The sequence below is a fragment of the Poecilia latipinna genome, unplaced genomic scaffold (assembly GCF_001443285.1).
Source record: "Poecilia latipinna isolate Pla-1442-1.1 unplaced genomic scaffold, P_latipinna-1.0 Scaffold41, whole genome shotgun sequence".
In the NCBI taxonomy this organism is placed as follows: domain Eukaryota; kingdom Metazoa; phylum Chordata; class Actinopteri; order Cyprinodontiformes; family Poeciliidae; genus Poecilia; species Poecilia latipinna.
This window is the reverse complement of record NW_015112657.1, coordinates 339,616-351,004: the sequence shown is the minus strand read 5'-3', so window position 1 is coordinate 351,004 and position 11,389 is coordinate 339,616. Positions and strand designations below refer to the sequence as shown.

The window sequence follows — 11,389 nt, the reverse complement described above, 5'->3', positions numbered from 1 at the left end:
AAAAGGTGCAATAAAAAGTCTTCCCCCCCCAAAGAAAGAGATTTGCATTAATTTCTCTTTTTTTTTTTTTTTTTTTTTTTTTTTTGCCAGAAGCCCACATCAACATATTTTCAAAAGGTAAACAATCTGAATAAATGTTTGTTAAATAAAAAAGTAAAATTAATGAAAATGCTTGAATATTCAGAATCACCAATCACATTGTCTAAGCTTCAAACGATTGTATTTTAAAATAGTAAATGATATGAATGATGGAAAAAATGGAAAATGCATCTCTTGGCCATGATACTTATTATATCAAACCAGCTGGTGACACTGAGGATCATCAAAAAGTGACAACAGCTGATCAGCTGCCAGGTTTCAAACAAAAGATAAAGTAAACTCTTCTGGAATAAAAATGAATACAAAATATGAAAATCGTACACGGGGTCTGTTTGAAGTAAAAATAGAAATATTACAGTATTTGTAACATGTTTTCTCAAAAGCTAAAGTAAGGGAAAGTAAAAACTGTATTAGTTCTATTCTAGGAATTACTTTACCTTTCAAAAATGAGGGGTAATACATCAATGACTCCCTTTTTTATCTTTTACAACAAACGTGACATAAATGCTTTTACTTCCCCAACTTAAATCAGGGGAAACTGTCGGCTTCTGACTGAGAGAAACATTGAGTAAAGTCCACTGAAACACTGTAGAATATTTTTAGTTTCAGGGTTTTTCTTTTAACCATTAATAGATTTCAACACAAGGCCCCTGTACTCTGAAAAATTTCAACATAAGAGTTGTTTCATCAAAAATAAACATGCAGTACAAAGAATAACATTAATAAAGTGACTATAAGGTTCAACCTGTTTTCATGTCACATTTTACCTTTTGTATTTTTAGAAACTTATGTATAGTTTACTAATGATGACAATAACTATGGGGTGTAAAAGAGATTTTTTTTATTGTTTGCCCCTAATGTCAATGAGCACACCCTGGTGGTAACAGATTGCAATGCAGCCTCTCTCTCTCCCCGCCTCTCTATTTTGGGACCGTTCTATTTCAAGTAATAGTGACCGGGTGCAGCAGCAGGTGTAGGCTGGCAGGTGTTTGAGATGCAGTGCTTGCCAAACTGTTACCCACACACAGGAAGAAGGAACCAGAGAAGAACAGGCTGAGGATGGGAAACTGACACAAAGAGGGCTTTTTACAGCAGGTGGGTTTGGGGCAGATAGGAGGAGTCTGGAACAACATTGATCATCTGCATGCAGATTTACAGTGGAGGCCTCAGAAACATTCGCCTGCCTGCAGACAGACAACCACACACACACACACACACACACACACACATAGAAACAGAGCGTAAGAGTGACAGTCAAATGCATTTGAAAAACAGACAAAGAGAAACCCGTGGTAGGAAGAGGAGACAGCTGCCTGTGAGTCATGCTAACTTTGCCAGAAGGAGTGTGTCAGTTTCTGTCTGGTATCTTAACAGAAAGGCGGTTATGTTTAGAAACTGCACAAGCTTAAGTCTACGGACAAATTTAGCTTTTGCAGCAAAACTCACTGCACATGGGAAAATAATCAGGTTTTTGATTGACAGGTTCTCAGAGCTGTAACAGAATGGAGAACTTTTAGAGAGACTAAATGGTACGTTTTCACTGTCCCTCCTGGAAAAGTATTAAACCTGATTCTGAACCACAAATGAAGCTTTTCCATCTGAGTCGGATCATTTTCAGTCGGGTAAAGACCCAAAAGCGGTGAATGTGAACTATGAGAAGCATGAGTGTCAAACTCTCATTCTGGAGGGTCAAAATCTTGCAAGTTTTTGATGGATCTTTACTTCAACAAAGCAGGATTAGGCCATTAGCAGGAATCTGAAGAAACCGACTAAACACTGAAGAAGTTGATTTATCCATCATGTTTTGCCAAACCAGGGACAAATCAAAGTGTTGCAGGACGCTGACCTTATAGGACTGGTTTGAATGTTTTAAAAATAAATTTCAAAGAATTTAACTTTGACTAGAAATGTTCAAAGTGTAATGCCTTTCATTTGGGAACAGTTGTAATGTAATCTCAGTAGAGACTCTGCTGCTTGTGTCTGGAGTCACATTTAACTGCAGCTACTAAGTAATCATTAAGCAGTAACACTTAATTGACAATTTTCCATGCATGCTTGAAAGTACAACTAATTTAAAGGTGATAAGGAGGCGTATTGTATATTTTACAGGCACATAGTGGCACAACCAAGAATTACCTTCAGCTTTTATGAAAATGAATTGAATTGTCCTTGAAATTTGCTTCTGTTTAAGAACCTCTTCTTCACTCCCCCTTCAACAATGCTTCTCCCAGCCAACCATTGATGCCAATTACAATTGTTCTTTGGAGCGTTGCATCTTCTATGATAAGTTCAGCTGACGTGCAGTGTCACCAGCTTATTGCTGCTGCCACCAGTCTGGTGAAGATGTGTGTGAAAGGCATTTTGGAGGGTCTTTCTGTGGAGCATGGGCTCAGGTGGGGACCGAAACTCCAAGGTGGAGCTTTGGGTAAATAGGCGGCACTTTGCATGAGCAGATACCACCAAAGGACTTTCACAGGAGATTCCTCAAATATGCATGAATGAGTCAAGCAACGCTGCAGACATGTTTTTAATGAGGGAATAACATTATAACATATATAAAATAAAGCTCAAATAAGTTGGACTTTTATAATGCATGCCCTTTAAAGAAGTGACTCTTTCTCTTGTGTCCGTACTGAAACTGAACACTGGAAAAATAAACTTCATTTAGCAAATAGTGCGAACAATTTCAGGGTCAAGCAAGACACACTGTGTGATCACTTCAGTTTGTTTAGTAACTAGTAAGTCATAAATCTAGAGCTGTTGTGTTCACGACATACAAGCAAACATGATCTCTAAAAATAAGTTATTTGGCCTGTGTTGGCTTTTGGGTTATGAGGTTAACAGGAAGTGGAGTTCTGCTCTGGGCCTCATACAGTCTTGGGTCAGTGGAGTTTATAAATGCAGAAATCATCTGCAGACCAGGATTAAAAAATAAGCTCTGAGCAAAAGAGAAAGTAACTGCCACTCTTAACGTTCGCTGTGAAATACTTCTGTATAACTGGGCTATGACTAAGAAATAATCTAAAACCTTATGATGACGTCTGTCTTCTTAGTATTTTTTATTTTTAGGCAAAGTATCTCAAAGCACTGTAACTTATTTTTTGTCTTTGTCTCTCGCAGCTGGCAGAAATCCATCTGGAGCTTTCAAAGCCAATGTTATTCTTCATGAAACAGCAATAGTTCTGGACTAAGCTATTTTATGCTGGCATCATAAATTTTTATAAGAGCTGGCAATCTGAAATTATATATGACAGAAAAACGCTCCCGCATAGTTCCAGCCTGCATTTTTAGGTGATGTTTAATTATCGGCTTACAATTTTAATTAATTCCCAAGAGCCTATTTTGCCATCCAACCTATAAGGTTTGCAGAGAAACATACCACTAATTAATGAATATGCCACTGAGTGGTACCTGTGAAATCCATGCAAAAGTCCTGCAGGCCAAATTAATGCAGCTGCAGTTTGCAGACATAAAATGTACAAGATTTGATATTAAAGATTTAAAAGCCTGTGAGGAATAAATTTCACATATTCTTCATTCATTTCTGATCCATTGTTTGCACATGAACACTGTTCTTTGATATCACATACTTTACTCTTACCTTAGCTGGCCGAAGCCTCATTCTGCAACTTGTAGAGTTTGGGTGCGTCCTGATTGTCGCAGACGTCAGTTCTGGGCACAGAATTCACATTCAGACACATGCTAACCGCCACACACATACACAGATGCACACACACCAGGATCACAGGGCGTTGCAGCAGCAGTAGCAGTGTCCGCAGCAAGGGGGCAGCAATGGAGCAGGGAGATGCAACAGTGAGGATGGCATTTCAGAGCTCATATGTTGCATGTCCTTAATGTACAAGTGCAATCAGAACATGAAGACAAACTGGGTTCACCATAGTCTTACCTGTTGTCATTGAAATCTGTGGTGTTTCCTGTGGACAGAAACAGTGCATAAGGACACAGACAGGTGCACAGTGAATGGGGTTTGGTGGTGCTATGACTTGGAGGAAGTGGGGTTACAAAAGACACACGCAGACTTAAATATAACATCTGAGAGCCACTGAAGATTAGTAACTTTGGAACAAGCAGCTGCATAGAACATTTTAGCAATCTGACAACCTCATTATCATGGCAACAAAGGCTGCAGCAAGGCTCTACTTAATAAGTTTGTACAATTAAACCCACATTACTCAGGAAAAATGGTTTTATTCTACTTCTGGATAAAGTGCAAAGAATGTATTTTAAAGCAAGAATCACAGCATTCTGGAAACTATGAAACATAAATAAGTCACAACCAGCATTGTTTTCCAAATTGAATAATCTTTTACAATATTGTCTACATACTTGTCAGTTCTCATGAAAATGTATTTATTAATAGGTAGCAGCCCGAACGCAGCTGAAAGAGGAAAGAATGTATGAATATATGTGCCTTTTTAAGGTTGCTTAAACACTAAAATCATACTCAAAAACTAATTAGAATCATCCAGAATTTTCCATAATTCTTTCACTGATCATATTATTCATTACCAGTTAAAAAGCAAAATTTTTCTTCTGTTATTTTGTTCATATAACAACAGAAACAAAAGAACTCAAGATTTTCTCAAGAAAAACTAATGAAGAGCGACAGAAGCAGCACATTTTGAATATTATTTCTGCACAGTTTAGGTCTTCCTGTCATTATGGCAATGCAAATTATAAAAAGGATTAGAATGAAACTTCTGGACAGAGACTATGAATATAAATGAAATGAGAACCCTTTTCTGCACAAAAAGCTATAAAACCGACTGAGCTGCACAACAGACCTCTGGTTAATGTGCGTCTGACCAAGAGGTACATTAATGTCTGAATTTAACCAAAAAGCAAATACAAGCTTAAGCACAGAGCGGATGAAGATGAATGCTAATGTGATTCCTGGTTGTTTTCATTCATACGTTGCTTTCATTGGACCTGCCTGAATAAGAGGAGAGTCATTGCTGTCAGTATTTCTGTTCATACAGCAAATATCAGAAAGAATCCAGGTTCCAAAAGCGTAATTTCATTAAAATGTTCATTAAAAACACATCCTTCTTAAAAGCTGCCATTACTGGTAGACAATCAGTGCAGCAGAGCAGCGCTTAACATAGAAAATTTATTTATTTTTTATTTTTTCCTTGACCATATTTATCCTCTGTGCAGTTTGTTGAGCTAAATCCATTCTCCAGGTGCTTCTCAGTGCTGGCAACCAGTTTATTACTAAATCCTCCGTCTCATAATCTTCTACTGAGCTTTCCTGACAAGAATTGATTTCACAAAACTTTCCCTTGGCTGCCTGACACACATATCGACAACTGAACGTAACAGAGAGCTTTCACTGTTGCTCAGGATGCAGAAAGACTGAGCGTAATTTTCCTGTGATGGACAAAGAGAAGTTGATTTAATTAGCGAATAATTTCATTAGAACTCATGCTTCACTGGCTTTATATTCAGGAAGAAAAATACACAACAGAAGCTTTGTGAGAGGTACTAAAAATCTTCTGCTGTCAGAGGAAATCACCTCTCAAGGCTTCATCAGAGAAACAGGGAAAGAAGCAAGAGAAAAACTTGGGGTTGAAGCCTTGTGGAGCCATTTGACCACATTTTCCCACAAGCTCTTATTGAAATTCATCACACTGAAGTACCAGAGTGGAAATTACTAGAGGGGAGAGAGGGACTGCAGCCTTAGAGATTTAACCTGGTAAATAAATTGAACAGAATACAAACTACTGTGGTAAAAAAAACAAAACAAACAAAAAAAAACATCACAGCTACTTCCAAGCAGCACAAACTAAATCCATGCTGATTAGATCCCTGAAGGGTTCTCTGCAGAACAGTGATCAGGTCTGATGTTTAATGAAATGCATAAACACTTGCAGCATGTTGATGAATTGATCCCAACACCATTTGTGACTTTTATTGATATTCCCAGTGAATCAAAGTGGTGTGATGTTGTTGCACAACTCAAACTGCTGTCATGACTGGGTCAGAGGCTGAATTGGTCCTTCAGCTTGTCTGTCGGCTTCTCTGAGTAATGACACTGCAAGCCTAATCTGTCTCCCCCAGAGTCTGCGGCTGATAACACACGTACACAAACACCGAGATGAAGACGGACAAAATCTTCAGGCAGCAGGAGGATCTCACAGTTGGCTGCACATGCTCTGGGCAAACCCTAAAACATGACAGTCTGGATCTTGTAAGAATGTAGAAACTTTATGACTCTGACCTGCATTGTGGAAACCTCCAAAATTCACATCAAGTTAAAATCCGCCTACCGCCTCAGAAATAAGAAATGAAAACCAGATGAACAGCAGCAGGACAGTTTCCGTTAACTGTCTTAACAGTCTGCTCTTTGTAAGAGTTTATAAAATAACATCTGAACTTAATGGCTGGTATGAGGACGTAATGTTGTAAGGAAATTACACTCATAAATTTAAGTGAATTGAACCCCTGCTGATCAGGGTTACTCATAGCTTTCGCAGGATTTACTTGTAGGAGGCTCACCGTTTTCTGAATCAAGCATTTCTGAAGACTTCTCCGCTTTGCTTACTGCTTCAGCTGAAAGCCTAGAAGAGACGAAACAGGGAATTATGTTAAATATGTTACACAATCTTTGTATTTATCTTCAGATTAAACAACAAATAATAAAAAAAAGCTGGTCATAGCTATTAAATGAATAATTTGTATTATTTGAAGTCAACACGCTGTGGGCAGCAGAAAGTTATGTGAACAATAAATCAAGCAGAATTTCTCTCTGGAACGTTGAGCTTAAGGCTGTCGGTTCCAAAGTGAATTTCTGCCATCATGAAAAAAAATAAATAAATTTCAGTCTCAACATTTTTATAGCAATTCACAGAAACAGCAATTTTATTAACCCTTCATTTGGTTCATGACGCAAACATGTCCGTCAAGTCCAGCAGCTGTGACTAATTTGCACCTATTGTAGCATCAAATCACAGCTGTTCTCTCTTCAACCACAAACACAGGAGATGCAGACGTAATCAAAGAGGAAGATGAATAAAGTGTTCCTCACAGACAGCTTCAGACAAGCAGCTGACTTCATCACATCAGAACCACATTCAGAATGATGTCTAGATCATTAAGAGAGTTGAATGTTTTGATTCATTCCAGAAAGAAAAAGTTAAAACTATATTGGATTGTAAAACGTGTGCACCCTGCTAATCTTTATAACTACATGTTGTACATGTGTTGTGGTAAATTGTCAGATAAAATAATCCCAACCTTCAATGCAACAAAAGCCAGGGATTAAGTTAATTTTTTAAAAGTTTTGTTTGTTAAGCCTGTATGAAACAGAATATGTTAGAAAGTTCCAGTGGTTCAGATTTCAGTCTGAATATGTAAACTATTGAATTGTTAACACCGTTGAGGCATCTTTTTGATTTATTTTTTATTTAATTATTTACTTAAATATGAGATAGACATAATCCTCACTACAGCAGCAGATCATTATCCCCCCTTCTTTTTCTCTTACATAAAAAATACATAGAGTGCAGCAACTGGTATTTCCTCAGCTGTCTTCTTGATGACAGCCTTTGTGTTTCAGAATCCAAACCAATTTATTCTTGTTATGATGTACATAAATTTACATAAATGTTGCTGGGCTGCATCTAAAACTCTTTCACGATTCAGTTTGGAAGTATTTGCCTCTCTATAAGTGTACATCCAAGTTTTAACTTGTACTTAGCAGTTAAAAAAAGAAATTATTTGCTTGTAAAAATATGAAATATTTTAGTACAGTGTCCAGAACCTGTAATTGTGCTTATTACTGAAAGGTTATCATGGCAACTTCACCACTACATAGCTGAAGGACTTATAAAGCTACACAAATGAAACCTTGAGTTAATACTACAGGTTCAAACCACAATGTCAGAGTTCAAGAAACTAGTTATAAAATGGGAAACAGAGCTTACTCACATGTTGTTCTGAGCATCGCCGTCGTCGTCACTTTGTGGGTTGATGAGTTCTGCAGAGCTGTTCTGGTTGCACTCATCCTTAGGTAATCTGGCCTCGGCGTCATGAACTGGAGGAGCATCCATGGGAGCTGCTGGTCGGTTGTTTTTGTTCTGGAAGCCGGCATTGCAGAAAGCGACGGGGTTTTCGCTGTAGCCCCGGATGAAGAAGTGGTTGATGGGAGGATAGAGTGGGTAGTGGCCGGGACGCACAGGCTTGGCTGCAAGCGATAACAGAGGGCTGACGCACAGATTGCAGCATTCATCCAGAAAACCTAAAGACAAATTTAGTTTCCTAAAAGTTTTTAATGTCTCTAGAAAGCTGTGAATGTGTTAATTTAGAACTTCTCGGTTATTCTTCATTGGACTGGCATAATCCTGTAATGAAAGCCATCATTTTAAGGCCTCTCACATAAATCAATATCTTGTTTTCTCATAGCAGAGGCATGCGTGCCTCTCATTATTTCATTGCAATTATCTTTGGTTGAACTGCTCAAGATGGGAGCTGGTGATTAAAATAAATTATACTGCTTTCTAAGCTTCAGCTTTCCTCTTTAAATACATACAGTGCAAATCCTGTCATGAGGGAATATTTCAGTAAGTGCTAAACCTCTTCAAGCTTAGATGTTTTCTACTTTTCAGTTATTGCCACATGCCTGTGCAACCTATAAAACTCAAACAGCACAGCGCTAGTGTTCAGTTTGGTAAACATCAACATCTCATAATCTATCTTCTTCTGCTAAATGTGTTTTTAAAGTACATCTGTTTCCTGACTACCAAACCAGATTGGTTTCAGAGCTACCTTCAGCAAAAATTGCTGCACCGCACTCACACGTACAGAAAAAAAAAAGGTGATCTAGAAAAGGAAGGTGAGAGATGACGAACGAGTGGAACTAAAGCGTACTGGGAATGTTGTTTGTGATGAAGCCACAGCAGGGACATAAAAAGGGATGGTTGCAGAAAGGTTAGCAATTTCTTTCAGTGCCATGGAAAAGGACCAGAGGTGAGGGAAATTAATTGTTAGGGACCAAAGGAAAACTGACCCTATAAAGGAAAATATCTTGAGGGAAATAAGACTGTCTTTTAGTAATATGTTAACTTCCTATAAAATTAATTAATATGGGCTATACATAAAATTATGGATGATTTCCATTGTGTCTTGATTTGGCATTTTCCATGTGCTTATGTAAAACTTCTAACTAAAGAATAGAAAGGCCTTTTATACAGATGGTCAGAGGGGCAAGGATGAATTTTACTGTTTTTTGAAGAATTATTTTGTTAACTAAATTAATTGAGCAATCTAAGGTTTGCTTGTGTAGTCTCCTATTTCGTTACCAATTTTGAGTGAAGTAACAAGTTGGTAACATTAAATCTGAGGCTGTTGGACTTCCCTTGTGTGTGATGCTTCCTTAAAAAGCAGACAAATAAAATACTGTGATCAAATGCAGTATGAAAACCAGTGAGTAACATTTTTTTTCACATCTGGATTGGTTTTGGTTACAGAGAAAAGCAACAGTTGAAATATATTTGTCAAAGAAGTTTAAATTTCTCTCTTCCAGTAAAAAGTATAGATTTTTTTTCTAACTAGTTTTTTCCAGCTATTATCCTGGTGACATTTTATTTTCTCATGACCAATAATCAATGAAGATACACAGTTCTTCTATTGTTATAATAATTATCAACCTTCATGACACTTCCATGATATCCTTGAGTTATAAATATAAAAAAAGATTAAAATATAAATATGAATTTGAGTACTAAACAGCACTGCTGCTGTAATAAGCTACACTAAGCAATAACCTTGATAATTGTCTGCCTGAAGATCAGAAAAACCGTGTTAATGCATAATTTAATCCAATACCAAGATTAAAGAAATATTAGCTGCAGCAGTGTGATTTAATTTCTAGCTCAGTAATTCTCCTCTTAAAAGACCCAGTCCCTTAGGAACGGCACAGGAGAGTTTCTTAGATAATACAAGACTCTTAATATACAAAATATTTAAATACTAAATGGTAATCAGAAATCTACATAAAGCTTTAAATGCACCAAACTTTGTTTTCACATGCAGCTGTCTGCTGTCTGTTATATGTAACATGTTATTTATACGTTACGTATAACATACAGGATATTCAGCGTATAGTTTTAAAGGAAGATGTAGCTCTTTTTGGGCACATTTACTGAGATGCAGCACACCACACAAAACATGGTGTGCTGGGTATGCTGGGTGTGCTGTGGTGGCGCAGGGGTTAAGCACAACCCACATATGGGGGTCTTGGTCCTCGACGTGGCCGTCGCAGTTTCAATACCTGACCTGGCGACCTTTGCCGCATGTCTTCCCCTTCTCTCATTTCCCACTTTCCTGTCAATTAACTATCAAATAAAGGCCACTAGAGCCAATAAAACCTTGAAAAAAAACAAAAAAAAACTGGTGTGCTATTTGGAGCAGAAGGTTAGCAACAAGACATAGTTAAAAGTCTGGGTCATTTCATGGATGTGAGCAAGGTGTTCATGTTACCTATCTGTGCAGCGTGGGGGCGGCGGAAAGGATTGCGCCTCATCACATCCTTGATTCGCTCCACCTCCTGCTGGTAGCGCTGACGGTCCTTCATGGCGCCCTCCTTGGCCTCCTTCAGCGCTCCCTCCAGCGCTTTAACTCGCTCGGCGGTGGAGCGGAGACGTTTCTCCAGTTTCGGAAGCTCACAGCGAAGATCTGCGTTGTCGCGTACCAGCTGTAACCCATGTGAAAAAAATTAACCACACTCGGACCGACAATGTCAGGATTGATACTTTTGCCTTTCTCTGCGAAGTAGAGCTCACAATGGAGTTGATTTGATCTAGAAGCTTTAAAACTTGTTTAACTTTTAGATTAGAGTAACAATATTATGATTATGAACTTGTGAAAGTAAATCATGCTTCGTTGACAACATGCTGCTCTGAACAATGCTCCATCCTTTTCAACGAGGTTTTAAATACAAAGGAATTTTATGAGTTAATGAAGACGCCATAAATTGCTTCTTCCTAACATGAGATTCAGAGTATAAAGAAATTTAAATTTAGGATGAACTTGTTAAATAGCTGGAAATAGGTTATTCTTGTCTTTCAGCAGCTCAATCTTATACTAAAAGTTAATTTTATTTTGTGAGGAAACGTTTCCACAGCAGGAAAAACACATTTTAGCAACATCACAGCCACATTTATAGCTACCCTTTAAATGCATATATTTTATACAAGCCCCCTTTATGAACTGGATAGTATTTCATCTTCCTCTGTAGTATTTTACAAGGCTGGAGGACAGAGAGTGGGAT

At 37.9% G+C, this 11,389-nt stretch overlaps 1 protein-coding gene across 2 annotated transcripts in view; it reads right to left on the bottom strand.

The window, feature by feature from the left end:
- Positions 1–572: 572 nt before the first annotated feature.
- The window catches only part of kif5ab (kinesin family member 5A, b), an 83,647-nt gene continuing 72,830 nt past the window's right edge, over positions 573–11,389 (bottom strand). Inside the window, exons 24-29 of one of the 2 annotated variants that reach the window (XM_015047577.1) lie at positions 10,600–10,813; positions 8,050–8,305; positions 6,619–6,680; positions 4,007–4,034; positions 3,701–3,801; positions 573–1,283 (exon numbers count right to left, since the gene is read on the bottom strand). In XM_015047577.1, coding sequence (XP_014903063.1) covers positions 3,702–3,801; positions 4,007–4,034; positions 6,619–6,680; positions 8,050–8,305; positions 10,600–10,813 — 660 coding nt within the window. In that variant the 3' untranslated portion in view covers positions 573–1,283; position 3,701. The remainder of the gene's footprint in view (positions 1,284–3,700; positions 3,802–4,006; positions 4,035–6,618; positions 6,681–8,049; positions 8,306–10,599; positions 10,814–11,389) is intronic. The other variant, XM_015047584.1, reaches the window with a different exon arrangement.